The sequence below is a fragment of the Elaeis guineensis genome, chromosome 2 (assembly GCF_000442705.2).
Source record: "Elaeis guineensis isolate ETL-2024a chromosome 2, EG11, whole genome shotgun sequence".
Classification (NCBI taxonomy): domain Eukaryota; kingdom Viridiplantae; phylum Streptophyta; class Magnoliopsida; order Arecales; family Arecaceae; genus Elaeis; species Elaeis guineensis.
The window spans coordinates 123,519,850-123,537,747 of NC_025994.2; the positions used below are offsets into that span (position 1 = coordinate 123,519,850).

Consider the following 17,898-nt stretch of genomic DNA (forward strand, 5'->3'; position numbering starts at 1 on the left):
AGACAGGGGTGGGCCGGGGGGGGGAGGAGAGGCGGGGGTGGGTCGCGGCTCGGGCTCAGGAGAGCCCAGAAGGTGGGCTTCCCACGTGCAGTGGGCACCGTATTTGTAGAGGTGACTCGCTCCCCGTGTCTGTAGAGGTGACTCGCTCGTTTACCCGATGGGAGCATGGGTTTGACGCAGGAAATAAGGTTGTTCTTGGTGCATTGTCGGGACAATCTGGTTCTTAATTATCTGATTATTTACTATCAGAATAGATTATCAATAATATTAATTATTATATTTAATAAATATAAATAATATTATAATAAAATTATTAAAAATTTTAATTGATATATTTGAGATGATAATCAGATTATTGATAATGTAACATCAAATTTTTAAAATATTTTTAAATCAAATTTATTAAATATTACACTCCATATACAAAATTTTTAATTTTTTAAAATAAAAAATAAAAATATATTATATATTATAATATATAATATATTATATATTATATTATATTATTATTTTTTATTTTTTATTTTTTATCCTTTTTTCTCCTTCCTACGTACGCCACAACCCCCCAACCTTCGATTGCTCCGCCTCCGACCCCCGAGCAGTCGTATCTCCAGCACTGCCCCCAGCCCTCCGGCCATCTACGCCACCCCCTGTACCATCCTCTGGCTCTCCGATGAATCCGCACCCTGCGCCCTCCACAACCGCTTCTATTGCTGCCTTCACCCACCCACGTCGCCATCCTCACCCATGCTGTCGATCCCCCACACCCCACCCATCGTGGCCCCTCGTGCTGCCCCCTAGCCACCCACACTACCCGCTTGCTGGTAAGGGTTACATCGCTATGCTCTCCATCTTTTTGAACAATCGGCCACTTGCGCTGCCCCCACAGCCCCTCAGTGAGGGCTATGACGGCAGCCCATCGATTGGCTGGTTTCGATTGCCATCGGCTGAATTTGTAAAGTGTTTGATGTATACCCTAGAAACCAATCTTGACTGATGCATATCATATTACTAGGACATGATTTTGTACTTAATGGGCACTTATATTATCATTCATGTTTTATGTGTGCATAAATCATCCAAGGGATTAACAAGATGATGACATATATTCTCAAAGAGTTGAGAATTTGAGACATGTGTCATTGATGGTTTATTCCTAAATTGCTCATGATCATAGAATCATCATGAGAATGGTAATTGATTTAGATAGACCAATGCATGGATCGCTTCCTTCGGGCAGATGAGTCTCGAGTCTGCGGTGTAATGACACTAAAGCGAGAGTACAGGTGGTTGTTAGAGAATAACTAACACTGAGCGTGACCAACACGAGAAGTTACATGGATGTCTGCTCACTCATTAGTGACTTTCTCGATGCTGCAGTAGTATGACTGGTCCTTTGACCTGCGATGTTACATCTGTTTGCAATGAGGCTGCTGGAGTTTGACTACATATAAACATTGATTCAATGAGTCCTTGTAGTGGATGTTGGCGACAGTTGGTCCACTGTAGGAGTAGGATGTGCACCTAGATAAAATTTATCAACCCTAGTAGAAGGGAATAGTCCTATGGGATTTAAGTAGCTGAGTTCTTAAGTCTATGGCCATAGCAGTGTGATTAATAGAAAAGAGTTTTTATGATAATCATATATAGACTCGAGCTAATTAAATCATCATATGACTGATGATAAGGTTTGATGATCTATCCATGACCTGCCATTTGGTCGGGACTCATGATAGAGGAATTGTATCATACATTAACTGCACCTAGAGGTTCATCACTTTTTATTCTGCTGGGTTACCACTACATATTGCTAGGTGTCACTGATGGATTGTGAGACCCACGAGCATCATCTCGATGATCGATGATCCTTGATGGGTAGAGTTGGAATGGTTCCAACCTATTGAAATAAGTTTTGATAATATTGTGATAGGGATCACAATATATCTCACTACCAAATAGAATAGAACTTATGGGGTCACACACAAAAAGACTTTTGACTGATCAGATGTTGAATTATGATTATGAATCATGATATGATTTAATTATCAATTTGATTGATGATTAATCAAATGCAAAAGTTGCAATTAAGTAACTCGCTAAAGAGTTAGTGAGTTATAGGAAGATTAATTAGCAATTGGATTACTAATTGACTTAATTTGATTGAGCAATGGGGCTTATATCAAGTCTAATTGAATTAGATTCAATTTGACTTGACATGGGTTTGATTTGATCAAACCTAATTGGGTTATGAGATAACCAAATTGTGTGGGAGAATAATTTTTTGTTTAATTAGAATTTGGGTTTGACTTAATTCTTAATTAGACTATGATCTAACTAAGAGTGTTTGGATTTTTATTTGGACTAGAAATTCTCCTCTTCATGGGTGTACTAAATCTTAATCAGATTAGGATTAAATTGAGTTTAACTCAAGCACCAAAAAAGAGTCCAAAAGGACTAGGACTCCTCCTCTAATTAGGTGACATCTAATCTAAATAGTTTGGGCTCCTAATCAGATTTGGATTCCAATCTATTTAGATCTAATCAATTCTTAATATGATTAGAATTGGTTAGAGTCCTCTAATTAGGTGACATCTAATCTAAATAGTTTGGGCTCCTAATCAGATTTGGATTCCAATCTATTTAGATCTAATCAATTCTTAATATGATTAGAATTGGTTAGAATTTTATTGGGTTTAAATCAACCACCTAAAGAGAAGTCCCATGATGTTAGGATTCTCCCTCTCCATGTGCCATAAACCAGCCCCACGTCCACTTTGTTTTTGCGCCTAATATTTCTCCATGAGGTGTGAGTTTTTGTGCGTGAAAGGCATTCACGCCAACTCCTATTTCCATGAGATATGAGGGCGCAAAAAAAGAAGGTATTGGATGGCATAAATCAAGAGTCCTATGATGTATGAACTCTTATCTCCTAACCTAATACATTATCCTCTCTTCCTATTTAAACATGGGACCAATATGGGGCGGCAAGAGGACTTGAAATGGATCAGTTTTTGAACGCCCAAAGAAAAGGTTTTGTGCATGGAAAAATCCTAGGGAGAGAGGCACGGCATGAAGGTCATAGGCGTGAGGTAAGTTAGGTCATATCTTTTCTTTCTTACCAACAACTAAAGATTCGTTGTTGGGGGCCTCTTCTCCTCTCTTTTGTCCTAGTTTGGACATGGATTTTTCTCTTCTCTTTGTCCAAAAGTTGGACAAAATTTTTTACATCTCTAGCGTAGAGATTTGATGCATGAATTTTAGAAAAAAAAGAGAAGAAAGTATTTTTCTCATAATCTCTAGCTTGGAGATCATCATCCTCCTATTTTTTTCTTCTTCTCTAAGAGTGTCTTGAGAGAAAGATTTTTCAATCGTCAAGATGCGATCTCTACAAGAAAACTAGCATCTTGATGAGATCAAGAAGTTTCTGATCAGATTGAAGTTTCGTATAGATATCCGTAGAGGTCGGACGCTTATACGGCTTCAAGGAACCTTCGGAAGACATCCATGATCATCAATTCGTGGTGTAGATCGATCCGAGCCAAGGTATGAAGATTAGATCTTCTCTATTTATTTTTTTTTATTTGATTTCTGTATCTGAATCCTATCTCACATATGTAGATTCTGTTTAATAATCTTAAGATTTGATCTTATGAATGCTTAGATTAAATTAGATTTAATCTGAATTTTTAAAATTTTCGCTGTGAACTTGTTTCAAAATTTTTGCATGCATGAAATCATGAAATCCCAGTATAAAAGAGGGCGCTGGTTTTGGCCTCCCCTCTTTCCGCTATCCATCGTGAGGAAGAAGATTGTGAAATTTTTTGAAGATATTTTTGTCCAAAAAAAATATTATAAGATTACCAAATATGTGAAAATCTGGATAGCCATCTCTCCTCAAGATAATCAAGATTATCTCCTAAGAGATAATCTGAATTATTTTGCCATTTAAAAAATATACCAAATACAATAATATGATAGGCCTATATTAAATTACCGGTAGTCTGGATAGATTGCTAGCTACTAAATGCAACCTGAGATGAAAGGTTAATAGTTGCTATATGTAATATAGTCGGCCGACTTCGTCCACCGACTTTACACAAGGTGGATTGCACGTGGGAGTTAATTGTGTGTTGGCCCCACACAGAACTTCAAAATATTTTCAAGTCCCTGAATCACAAGTTGCTTGCCAGCTGCACTTTACATGAAAAATAATTCTTTTATCTTTTTTTCAACTATTATTAAGATACTACATAACAATATGGCAAAAAATAGTAATAGAAAGCTTCGATGATCGAATTTCTATTCCCCTTTATGCATCTACGTGGCAAATAAAAAATCTATAAGCTACATCTCAATGCAAAAATTTTCAATATTAATACTAACATCCACGGCTACACAATTTAATTATATTAACAATGAACTTCAATAACAACTGAGTACAAATTTCCATCATTAATACTGACCTCACGGATCATATGGGCATAGCTTCATTTTTTTCCTAATTATTCTTGAAATACAAGATAATAATGTGACAAATTATAATTGCATCATTATATAAGTTTCACAATAAATAATAAATTTTAGTGATTATTTAATAAATTAATACTAATATTATTAATACCAGCATCCCCATGGCAGGTTTTTATTATATATATATATATGTATATATATATATATATATGTATGTATATATATATATATATGTATATATATATATATATGTATATATATATATATATATGTATGTATGAGAAATTCTTTATGCACTATAGATGGTGTAGAAAATCTGATGTAGAGCATACCATTTTGTTCGATTGGTCCATGTAGCCATCACTTCTCAATGCACATTTAATGTCAACAGATCGATTTTTTCGTTTAAAAATTTTGTATAATAAAAATATCCTTCTTAAAAATTATAATATATTTTTTTAAAATTATGATATCTTTCACAAAATTATGCCATTCTTATAGAAAATGCTAAACTGAAAGAGTGTCATAATTTTTGTGAAGGGATGTCATAATTTTTAATAAGGGATGTACGGAGGAAAAAAGATAATGAATATATATGAAAATAGTATTATGATACCCCTTCTTAAAAATTATGACATTCCTTCACAAAAATTATGACATCCCGCTTTAGTTTAGCATTTTTTGCAAGGATGTCGGGATGTCATAATTTTTGTGAATGGATGTTATAAATTTAAAGAAAAATTATCATAATTTAAAATAAGATATTTTTGTCATACAAAATTTTTAAATGAAAAAGCCGACCTACTGGCATTAAATGTACATTGGAAAACGGTGGCTATGTAGACCAATCGGATAAAATGATGTGCTCCATATCGAATTTTTTATACCACTTATGGTGTATAAAATTTTTTTAATATATATATATATATATATAAACAAACTAAATTTATCTATGAATCTCTGATTAGCTGTTAAATTACTTTATGTATTCAAGCGCACAGTGAAAGGGTTTTAGTTCTTGCATCTTTTGACCGTCTATAAGCTCAGGGTGTATTTGGTTATATTTTTTAATTTTTAATTTTTTAAAAATATTTTTTATTTTTTAAAATTTTTATTATTGAATAAAAATAAAAAAGTAAAAAATATATTTGGTAATTACGCTGCTATAAAGCAAAAAGTAACGTTTGGAGATGGCAGATGAAGAGTTTGATGAAGAAGAAAAATTCGAAAAAGAAGGGAGAAGAGAGTGAGGAAGTGAAAAATTCAGATTCTTTACTTTTTGATTTGGCGTTTTAGACATGGAGAAGCAAAAAAAAGTAGAAAAGTAAGTTTTGAAAAGTAAAAAATTTTTATTTTATATATAAAATAATTATTTTAATTTTTTTATTTTAATTTTTTATTTTTTATGATGTTATCAAATATTATTTTTTTAATTTTTATTTTTAAAAAAATAAAAAATAAAAAAATATTTTTTTTTAAAGACTAACCAACGCACTATTATTTGTTGGCAGCCAGGGACCGTATTCAAATAACCAAGGATCATGGTATTGCTGTAGCGGGACCGGGCTCGATGTTTTGACATATGATGTATCTGTCACGAGCGGCTTTCGTGACTCGCAACGATCCAATGCGGTAAGGCCATTAGCAACCACCTTAAGATGCTACCAGCTGCCTTTATTTATTTTTCTTTTTTTTTGATAAATGAGCATGTCCGTTACAGACTGAGTAAAGTATGGTTTACAAGCACCTCCTGCAAGTTTGATACAATAGGAAAATAGAAGATCAAAAACATCTGATGACAACATTTACAACATAAAAACTGAGTCATCAAAAAAAAAATACACAATGTAGAATAAAATATAAGAGCCAAAACTAGAAGCCTGCTATTGACTATAACAGTACTGGCATTTCAACATATAATCAAATCAGCCGCAAACAAAGGTATAGCAGGCCTGGAAATGATGGCAAAGATTAAAACGAAGTTGAGAATTGAAGACACTTTGTAGGAGATAGGTAGGACTCATTTGGTTGACGAAAAATAGAGAGAAGAAGAGGCAGTTCCTAGAAAGTGAAGAGGGGGTCTCTTGTTTGATTGAAATTTTAAAGGAGAAGAGAGTAGAAAAAGCTCTTCTGATGAAAAGTCACTTTCCATATTTCATAGAAAGTGGAAACTCGTAGGGGAGGTAGATTTTGGATGAAAAATAGTGGTATTTTTTGCTTTCTCAAAATATCTTTTTAAGTTCTACGACTAAAATTTTGTAAAATATCAATGGATGATTACGATGGAATAATAAATAGTTATATAATATTATATTAATATTATCTTAATATTTATATAAATATAATATTGATATTTATATTAATATATATTAGTATTATGTTAACATAATAAATTATTATTTCTACTATTATATTATAACATATTAATATTATATTTTATATGAATATAAATATAATATTAATATTTATATAAAGTTTAGGAGTAAATATGTATGGTTTTATATCTACTAAGGATATAATAGGTATTTTATATAATTTTTTTCAAAAAAATAAGTGCTCAACCAAATATAAGCTACTATGCAATTAGTTACTTTTCCATGATCAACCAAACATGCTAAAATTCTATTCCCAAGAAGTAACTTTCTAGGAGGTTAATTCTGAAAAGTTATTTCCTGAGAAGAAAAGTTCTTCCCGCGAATCAAACAAAACTTTAATACAATATACAGGATGCTGTGTATTTCTCCACAGAGATTAATGAAACTCCCATGTCATGTAAGATGCAGCCCAATGTTGAACCATTAATAGTCCATGCCGTTTAACAATGCAGACATAAGAGTTGAACAATAAGTTTGAAACTGTGGCACTGCATATTCTTATTGAATTTTTGCTACTGAAAGGTCCCCTGTTAATCAGTATAAAACCTGTCAATTTGAGAGTTAAAGATTTTTAAGATAACAACAGGTTGCAGATGGCTAGGTCAACAAGTGTGTAATAATGTTGCAACACATTAAGCAATATGATAGACATGAATAGCATAGTGGTGTCGTGAAAATAATATAATGAGTAACCACAGGCTTCCGTTCCTCACGTGTTTGCAAAGCCTTTCCCAAACATTAATTATCCTCTATGCTTGCGTGAAGGTATTAGGCACGTAAGAACTTGAGTATTCAATATAAGAAATCATGATAAACAATATAAGACCATTAGAAGCCATGGAAATATTTTACTCTCCATTTATCTATCTGTATTATATCATACTATTAAATATATATCCTAGAAGCCAATATGACTAACACATTGTAATAAATATAGGACACAATTTTGTACTTAATATATTGATTCGATCAATAAAAAGACAAACTTATTTTTCATTCAAATGTGATGTGTCCTTGAATTGTTCATGAAATTAATTTTCGATACATATTCTCAAAGTGTTGAGAATTAGAGACATATATTTAATTCCTAAATGCTTCCGATCATAGTATCATCATGAGGATGGTGATCGATCTGGATAGATCGACGTACAGATTGCTTCCTTCGGGATAGATGAGTCTCTAGTTTACAGTATAGAGACACTGGACGACGACAGCGGATAGTTGTTGGAGAACAACTAGTATTGAGCATGATCATACGAGAGATCACTTGGATTTCTATTCAATCGTCAGTGATTGTCTCGATGCTGTAGTTGTGTGAATGGTCCTTTGATCTAAGATGGTACGACTGCTCGCAGTGAGACTATTGAAGTTTGACTGACACATAAATATGGATCTCAATGAGTTCTTGTAGTGGATGTTGGCGACAGTTGGTCTACTGTAGGAGTAGGGTGCACATCAAGATAGGATCTATCAATCTTGATAGAGAGTAGTCCTATAGGATTATAGAATTTGAGAGACTAAATCCAAAAGTCTGTGGCCACAGCAGTGTGATTAATAGAAAGGAGTTTCTATAGAAATCACAATTGGGCTTGAGCTAATCGAATCTATCATATGACTGATGATGAGGTTTGACGATTATTCATGATCTGCCATTTAGTCGGGACTCACGATAGAGAGACTGAATCACATGTTAACTACATCTTGAGGTTCATTTTCGATTCTATTGGATCACCACTACATACTGTCAGGTGTCACTGGTGGATTGTGAGAGCTCACTAGGATTGTTCTGGATCGATAATCCTTGATGAGTTAGAGTGAAATTATTCCAACCCATTGAAAAGAGTTTCAATGATACTTTGATAGAGATCATTGTATATCTCACTATCAGATAGAATTAAATTTATGGGGTCACACAACAAAGGGATTAAATCTAGAATAAGCAATTGGATTTATGAAGTGTCAATTGGATTTAGAGAAATCCGATTGAGTTCCAAGTAACCTTGCTAGCATATAGTTGGATCCAATTTTCTCTTAATGTTTGATTTTTTATTTGATAAGATAATTCAAGCTTAATTACCTGCTAATAACCTAAATGAATTAGATTCATTGAACTCCAATTATTGGGTGTCTGAGGTTTTGAATTAATGAATTAAGGATGCAAGTTCTTAATTTATTTCCTAGATAGTTTAGATGGGAGCGCTACTTGATTTGATCAAGTTGGACGTGTCCCATCTTTAGAGGGCGTGTAGATCTTTTATGGGGCATCCCTTAGGTGTATTTTGGGATGTGATTTAATAGATACAAGGGCTCCAAGAGTTAGCGCTTAATAGGTTTCCTAAAGCAAGTTGAATAACTTAAGTTATAAAAAAACCTAATACAAATAGGACTTGTATTATCAGATTGAATATGATTCAATCTTTATGTCTATTTAAAGGGCCTCCTTAAAGTCCCTAGGCATCACAACCAGTAGTCAACGCCCCTCTTAGTGCCCCCATGCCCTCTCTTCTCCTCTCCTTCTCCTTCCCTTGAACGTCCACACATCCCCTCCTCCTTGGGCGTCCCTCTTCTTCACGCCCAAAAGGGATCTTGGGCATCCACCTCTTGTACTGGTTTCTAGTGCTTGGTAGCAGTATATTCAAGGAAAGAAAGACAAGAGAAGAAGAGAAGAAGAAGATCAAGGAAAAGATCAAAGAGTTGATCGCGATTTAGACTTCATTCAGATTCACAGGTTGATTTTTCTTGATGAAGAAAAATCAACTTGAAGAGGGCTGTTCCAGGCTAATCCTGAGTGGATACCTGTAGAAACCGGGTGCTTGCATGGCTAAGAGAAACTCTCTTCTCTTCCAGATCCAGATTTAAAGAAAAAAATTACAAAATAGGAATATGATTCGATTACATATTAAATTTCAGCATATGTTCAATTTCAGCATATGAAGTAGATCCTTTTGGTTTATATTTTATACATGCATGATATAGATTAAAAGTGTTTTAATCTTCTATTCTGCTGTGATGTTTAGAAAAAAAAATTTTGAAACATATATTCATGTCCCGACATACGAATTCCAACACATACAATTACGAGGGTAGCTGATTATGTGAAAATAAATCAAAGTCTCCTTCCATAGCTATTCGTGCCGCATAATCAGTAGCACGATTACCCTCTCGCAGTATATAAAAGATAATGTAATTTGAAGAACTTCTCAGCCAATTTTGCATTTCCTTTAGGATAGGAAACTGTCTTGGATGCCTACCAGCTACCTTTATTTAAACGGCATGCAATGATACGGTAACTCGGAAAAAATTACTAAAAAGAAGGTTCGCTCAGATGTGTTGCACTCAGATTTTGCTTCATTAAATGGTACATTTCTGTAACCAAAAAAAAAAAAAAGGTACATTTCACGATACCGATTCAAAGGGTAGCCAACTGAATGATTTTTTCGGTAATATTTTCAGTCACTCAAAAGCATTTTTGTGTAACGATAAAGGCCCTCCAAGGACAAATGGCAATAAACAAGCAGCAGACCCACTTATTTTGCAGTCATCAACTCCTACTTTGTTGTCTTGGAGAAGAAAGATTCCTCATGCTATATGGTTTCGTGAATTGATTTGCTTACCTTGGCTAAGCGGCATGAAAAGATATCAGGACAATCGCAGAAATGGAAATATGGAAGCAGTTTAATATCTAGTCATTTGCACATTGGCTCATTTTCATCAAGATTCCCCTTTATGAATAGTATACAAGGGCTTTCTTCACTTGTTTTGCAAAGCTGAAAGAACATTTTGAAGATCAAGGAAAAGAAATATGTGAGTCAAAAGTGTAGATTAAAATCAAATGCACTGAACAAATGCGAGAATATATAACTTGAGATAATAAGAATAAATAACATACATCCTTTTATGGTGTCTGCCCCATACGATTTTTGTTTTGAAAAACTGAGACTGCAGACTGATATACCTTCTCATATATCATCACAAACAATATTTTTTATGATTTGATGATCCGCTTTTTTATCTCTCTCTCTCCCTCCCTCACATGGTATAGATGGAGAGGGAATTCGAGTCAGAGAGGAGGCTTACCTTGAAATAAGCAGCAGACCGTTTCAGACGGCGGACGGACGCAATGCCATCATGAAGCCTTTGCGATGGGTTTAGGAGCGAGAAAAGAAGATGCATGTGAGAATGAGGACGATGTTTGGAAATTATAGTTTTATATTGGATACGTTAAGATCTCTTATGATGCTTACATATTTTTCGGCCGATCCATCTAGACGCATGGGATGGAGGACGGAGAAAACGCCGCTTAGAGTTGAATGTTCGTACTGACATAGAATCAAGTCCAGATATGGTGAATTAGAAACGGCAACTACCGGCATATTTCGGTTCAAATACTCCCTCCATATGCGTATACGTTTAGCATTTTTCATGCATAAATCATATTGTAGCAACAAATCTTATCTGTAAAGATTTATATTACAAAGTATTAAGATTTATCTTAATTAGATAAACAGTAAAAAAATGAATAATAATCGCCATTTCCGTAATAAAATGACTGTTATAATGTAATAGCAGTCATTATTTATAGCCTTGGGCAAACCCTTCCGTGACTGAGACTAATTAGGATGGTTTACCACTGATGCGACAGCTGAAAGTACTTTCACAGAGTTGGTCTCATGAAGCAAGAGAAAGGATTTTACCAAAAAAAAAAAAGCAAGAGGAAGGAATTGGTTATCTACCCAGATCTCCTGATTTCATGTAGAACAGACTGTTCACGCCAATGGAAGCTGAGCCTCGAACGAACCTGCAAAGCGGCCATAGACGAATATAAGCATTCTTAGATATCCAAGGCACAGAAAATAAAAGCTTTATCCAGCTCACAGATAGTTGACAGAATTAAATGACCTAATAGGTTCCTATCAGCGCATCACTTGCTATAATAGACGACCAACAGTAGCGTCCACTGACCTGTATCACTGATTCGATCCAACCTGTGACAACTTGCACTTGGAAAGAAGGGGGAGAAAACCAGGCCCAAGTTTGAGTCATTCATAAGGATTTTTTTTCTCTTCCGTATATTCAAGAGCTCAATTTCCTCAATACGGAATATTAGTTTTAAGTGTAAACTATCCACTGGTACCTCACTTCATGAATTGGACCCTTCAGGAAACAGAAAGCTTCTCATACCACATGTACAAAAATCCAATCACACCGCACTATAATACAGTAAAATGATTACAACAATGTATTCATGCAACAATTGCTATAAAAACAGTGTTGAAGCATATGCTCACCGAAAAAAGGGCATCAAAGTATATGAACGCAATCCTCAGTGATTATAAAAGACATGGAATTACAAGCAACTGCTTAATTGAGTGTTTTGCAATCAGTCAACCACACAAACAGTTCTATTTGTAAACAGGTTACTTCGTTTCTACAACCTTATAAATATTTTCGTTGTTATTGTTGCTGTTGTTGTGAGGTCTTATAGCCTCTTTTAACTACAGAGTTGCACTCGACTTCTTGCTGAGTCCACCTTGCCCCTGGTTAGCTGTAACTCTGCTCAGATCAAAATAACTCAAATAATGTACATTTTTCTTGGCGGTCCTCAAGACATAGCTTTCCCTCTTCGCATACAGCAAACTTCCCATGTTTCAATATCACGGACTCTCAAAATAGCCGCTTCTTTGACCAACAAAAACAAAAATTTCCATGATGCCTTTGCTTTGTCCCTCTATTTTCTGACGTCAATACATTAGTCTATACATCCCAACCATCTGTCCTGCTACCAAACTCCCATTTATGTTGGGAAGAGGGCCATACATCTCAGAAAATTTTGACAAGCAATTTGTCCTAATCTTGTAGTGTACTTGGGTATTTCGGCTTATTGCAGCAGTTGACAGCTTAGAAGTATCAATAGCCCAGGCTGGATGGACATACTCCACAGTCCTCTTAGAACTTGCATTTGCATATAAGAAGTTCAGCAGCAAGTCCTCACAATTGAAGGACTTGTCCACAAAATCTCTTCCCTCTCTTGCTTCTTCACTCCAGTATCTCTTGAAAGCATATTCACTGTCCATGAAGGCAGCACCAGTAAGTATAACATTGTAACCTTTCTTCCCACGAGCATAATTCTCATTTCTGTATTTCAGCGGGCTGCCATCTACCAGTCGTGGATAAAAGCCTACAATTCTTTCAGGATGCTCTCTCCACACCTTAAACCCTTTCTCTATGTCATTACAAGTCATCATTATATCATCATCTAGTTCAAGAACAGCTCTAGTCTTGATCAGAGGATCCATCTTGAATCGATTGTTCAGAGAATTGAGCTCTTCCACACGTATCCTCACAGGGACAGCAGAATCAAACTCATCTCGGTTTGGAGGGTCTCCCTTGTTCCACACAACAACAATCTCTCTCACAGATGCGCATCGAGAATAGTGTTTGATATATAGTTTCAAACTCCAAAGCCGGGCTTCATAAGTCATCGTAAGCATAGTAAACTGTGAATATTGTCCCTGGTACATGTATGCCTCTTCAGCACCATTCCCTCCAAAGAGAAAATGCACAGCCATACAGACCAAAATCACACCTACAAAACCAAGAAGGCAGAGAACCAGCTTGCTGGAGCATGTTTTAGTGTTTGCTCTCCCTCTAAAAGCAAAGCCATATCTTTTGATACCAGCAGAATGTTTTCGTACTTTCAAGTTGAACTGGGGACGAGACCAAAACCAAGATGGCCCATTTCTCCCACTTAAAGTCATGCAACATCTTGGAGGAACAATGAAGTCCATGGCACCAACCAGAGAGCCCATCAACATGACCAGTAAAAAGAGCAGCAGGACAAATGTGCAGCCAAGGAGAAATCGCCATCTACTATCACCTGAAGGAACACGATCTCCATCCATTATCGCAATCCAGTCACCTGATGGAAGTTGCTGTGCATCTAATTGATGGTATCTGATACCATTCCAAGCATTTCGACCTTTCCTTGACTCTTCAATCCCAAGCTTTACTGGAACCTCCCTGAACTCTTCCTTGCTTAGCTCTTCAACTTTGTAAGTTCTGATCCTTTGGCCATAGGTCCCACCACAGTTCTGGGCCAGGCGATAGAGAGACCCTTCATATATAAAAGGTCTTCCCCCACTTCGAGCTCCCAAGCTTCTGTCACCTCTGTATATAGGGTTTCTTTGATGCTGTTTCCAGGGACCAAGCGGCGAGCTACTGTACCATATTTCAAGCTCTGCATTCTTTTCAGTCCCAGACCGACTAAAATCTGAAGCAAAGAGCCAGTAACATCCCTCATATTGGATCAATGAGGCATCGACCAATGGCTTCCTTATAAGCACCTTCTCCAGAGTCCACTTGAGAGGAAACCGAGTTGCTCGATAAAGTCGAAGCTCCCCCTTTTTACTGCTCTCAGGCATCATATAGATCTAAAAGAAATACAAAATTGAAAATTTGAATGTCAGCATGCACAGTGAGATATAACAAGATAGAATACTGTATCCTGAAAATGTGTTAGCTACTCTCACCATCAATATTGTGAATCTAAGCATATTGGCTGCTACCACTTACTTCTTGGTCGTAGCTGAACACAAATGGATAAGACAAATGCCATTTCTCATCTAAAGCAATGCCCAGAAATTCCCATGTGGCACCTTGATCAACACTTCTTGCAACACCAATATCACCTTTCATTGTACTAGTACTTTTCATCTCAAAGAACAGGTAGAGGGTATTGCCCTGAAAAGAAAAAAGGGCATTATATCAAATGAGCATGAAATCGTGCAATATTAACATGTTGAATAACAAATATTGATGTTGCACGTGTAATATGCCCTACACAAAAAAAAATTAAAAGCAGTGTATCTGTGTATGTATCATGTTAGCAGAGAAAACAAGATCAATCTGAAGAGATTCTTCAAGACTTCATAGCCATAACAAAAATGCAAATTAAATTTTCAAGGTAACAATAAATAGGCAATGGGATGGAGGCCTGAAATAATTCAGCAATGAAAAATAAAAACAAGAGAAGTAACAGAGTTGGCAGAATAGGAATAACTGGCCATTGAATGAGACAAAGTTTAGACACATTGAATATGCTATATGGTTACATATATCATAGCTTGCCACAAGGTACACCATAAGGAATTTCCTTTACTGTTCAATATACCAGATAAGAAATATTATGAATGGCTAGGAAACCATATAAAAAGGAAACATCCAACCCGTACAAATAAACATAAGCAACCACCCTAAGAGCATGTGTTTGAGTAAGGCATCCCGTTCATGAAATTACTACAGAGAAAGAATTAAGTGTGAGCGTTACAAATATGCATAAGAAATCATGATAAACTAAACAAAGATCACCAACCACTAACTTCTAGTATAGACAAATTGCTACATATAATTTATGGTGTTGTTACATTTTTGTACCATTCTGTTCCATACTCCAAGCTTCCAAAAGACTTCTCACCTACAAATTTAGACAAGCGTTCACAAAATGCAGAATAACAAGTCACAGCTCACTAGTTGCTGACTCCAGCATGATGTTTTTTCCCTTCAAGAAAAGGCTACTCATGGGCATATGGCCGTGTTAAGATATAACAACCCTAATTAAAGCCTAACTAGGACAGTATGAAGGTAAACCTAGAAAAAGGAGAATTGCCTGCTTATATCCCAACAAATGTCAGTTTCAAGGCTACATTTAGCCTTGTATAAAAGCCACTTCAAACTTTGATTCATACACTACAATATACGACTTAGTCAACAGAACTGCAAGTTGAAAGAGACATCTGATATCAGTAAACTTCATTTCCAAGAGACTTGAAGCCCATCTTTCCACTTGAAAAACATCAATAACATTTCTACTTTACATTTATAAATTCCAAACCTTCCAAGTTGAAATAAACGAGCGTCCGTATGAAATGGCAAAAGCCCCCTCCCCACCAAGAGAGGGAGGAAAAAAGAAAAAGAAATCTTTTTAACAACTTGAACGTTAAAGGAATCAAAAGCATCTCTCTCATTCGATTAACGAAGAACAACAGAAAACATCACCAACAACAACCTGAATATGGAGGAACGGGTCGGCGAGGAAATTGCTCGGATAGCCTGCGTTAGAGGCGGACGCACAAGTAAGCACCGGATTCGCAACCGGCCACGCCGAACTGTTACCGTTGCTCCTACTCTCCTGCTATCTCAAAAGAAATCATGCCAATAACCATTCGATCCGTGATCTAAGCCATACAATCAGCTTGTATTTGGGAAAACAAAAGAAAACCCTACCAATTCAATGGGGGAGAGCGAGAAGGGGCTCTTCCCGTAGAAAACGCCGATGGACCATGAGCCCTCGCTGTCGGGGCGGCAGCCGGCGGCAGCCGGATCGGAGCGGCGGAAGGAGGAGACAACAAGCGAAAAGAAGGCGATTCCGACGAGGCCGGCCACGAGGAAGGAGCCGAGGAGGAAGGAGATGGCGGAGGGGGAGCGGAGGAGGAACCGGAAGGGGTTCTGCCGCCACCGGGGCCAGCTCCAGGGCGGCGCGAGGATGCATCCCAAAACCCTAGAGAACGACGTCTTCAGGACCATCTCCCCCATCTGCGACCAGGTGGCGCCGTCGCATCTCTCGGCGACCGTCCCCTCTTCGCCGTCGGAGAGAGCACGGAGACTTTCTCTGGGCTTGTTACTCGTTCTATGGACGAAGGGGTAGAAGAAGATATCGGGGGACGAAGCCTTCCCTGAATGTGGCCTGGCAGTGGGTGTTGAAATGTGGGTGCGATAGGAAATTATCGGAGGGAATGTTTATCTGGGGTGGAGGACGACGACGGTGGTAGTGGTTGAATCAGAGCCCGGGACCAGGGATGGAAACGACGTTGCTGCTCCCTTGCAGGCTAACTGCAGAGTAGAACACCGAGCCCCTTAGCCCCATGGGAATCGAACTCGGAAACGACTTCCAAGTAATCGATGTTTGACTCTCACCCCCAAAAAGGAAAAAAAAAAGAGTAATTGATGTTTGGAAAACGCAAGGCGAAGCAGGATATGTGAAACGAATGGTTGACCGGGTCAGACCCGATTTGGATCCGGACAGGATTTGGGCAGATGCGTACAGCAGATCAACCATACACGTCACATATAGAATTTATGAATTGGACTGGTATAAATAACAAAATTAGTTTAAATTAGACTTATGTACTCAAATATCAAAGGGCTTTGCGGTAGATCAATCAAAATATTGTGGGAAGAAAAAAATCTGCAGATCTTTTTATTCTCCTCATGAGATTTGGGTTAGCCCGCACTAAAGAACCTCGGGTATTTATAAACACTAGCTTAATGCAGATCGATTTTTTCTAATTTTACTATTCCAACCCACGGATATATTGAATTTTAGGCTTAAACATCCAAATAAATTCTTAGTTGAATAAAGTTCAATGGCTGAGTTGGTGGACCAGTCCAACTAAAAATCAACGCAATTTTGATTCTCTTTTTCTTTTTTTTCTTTTATGTCTGTCCATATTATTTTTTGGTTGGACTGATCCATCAGCTCATCAACAGATCTGATCCATTCAATAATATATGTTCACTCATATCCTAAAGTATGCAATATTATCTTTTTTTGGTAAATCAGTGCCCTTTTCGAGGAGAAATTATTAATGAGATCAAATCTATTGACTTAGCAATAGACTTGGCGAATCAGGAAGCACCACATATCCCTCCATTCCTCCATATGCTATTGTGGTCTTCCTAAGCCCCCTCTCTATTGGATCCTAAGCAGGTTTATCAGTATCTTTCGCCTTTTCTTTTCTTATCCTGAACAGCATCCTCCTTCTTCGCCACCTCCTTTGCCACCACCTACCATCGCTGCCGCCACTACCACCTCCACCCTCCTCTCACTCGCCACCAAGCTATTTGAGGTCTCTCCCTTTGTATCCATTGGCTCACCTCCTTCTATAGCTCCATCTTCTTTTCTTTCCTTTACCTCTATTTCTACTTCTACCACCTTCTCCTTCCCCAAGGACATCTTTGCTTTCTCCACCATCCTCCAAACATGGATCCTTGAGAC

The 17,898-nt window shown here is 36.9% G+C and overlaps 1 protein-coding gene across 1 annotated transcript; it reads right to left on the reverse strand.

Annotated features, from left to right (window-relative positions):
• Nucleotides 1–12,152: 12,152 nt before the first annotated feature.
• On the reverse strand, nt 12,153–16,636 carry LOC105060858 (glucosamine inositolphosphorylceramide transferase 1; the record flags this gene model as incomplete). The annotated part of the gene is given in 5 exon segments (XM_010944827.3): nt 12,153–12,649; nt 12,652–14,275; nt 14,418–14,585; nt 15,910–16,032; nt 16,128–16,636. Coding segments are annotated over 5 exon segments (2,474 nt in total), but the record flags the coding sequence as incomplete, so codon positions are not given.
• Nucleotides 16,637–17,898: the final 1,262 nt, after the last annotated feature.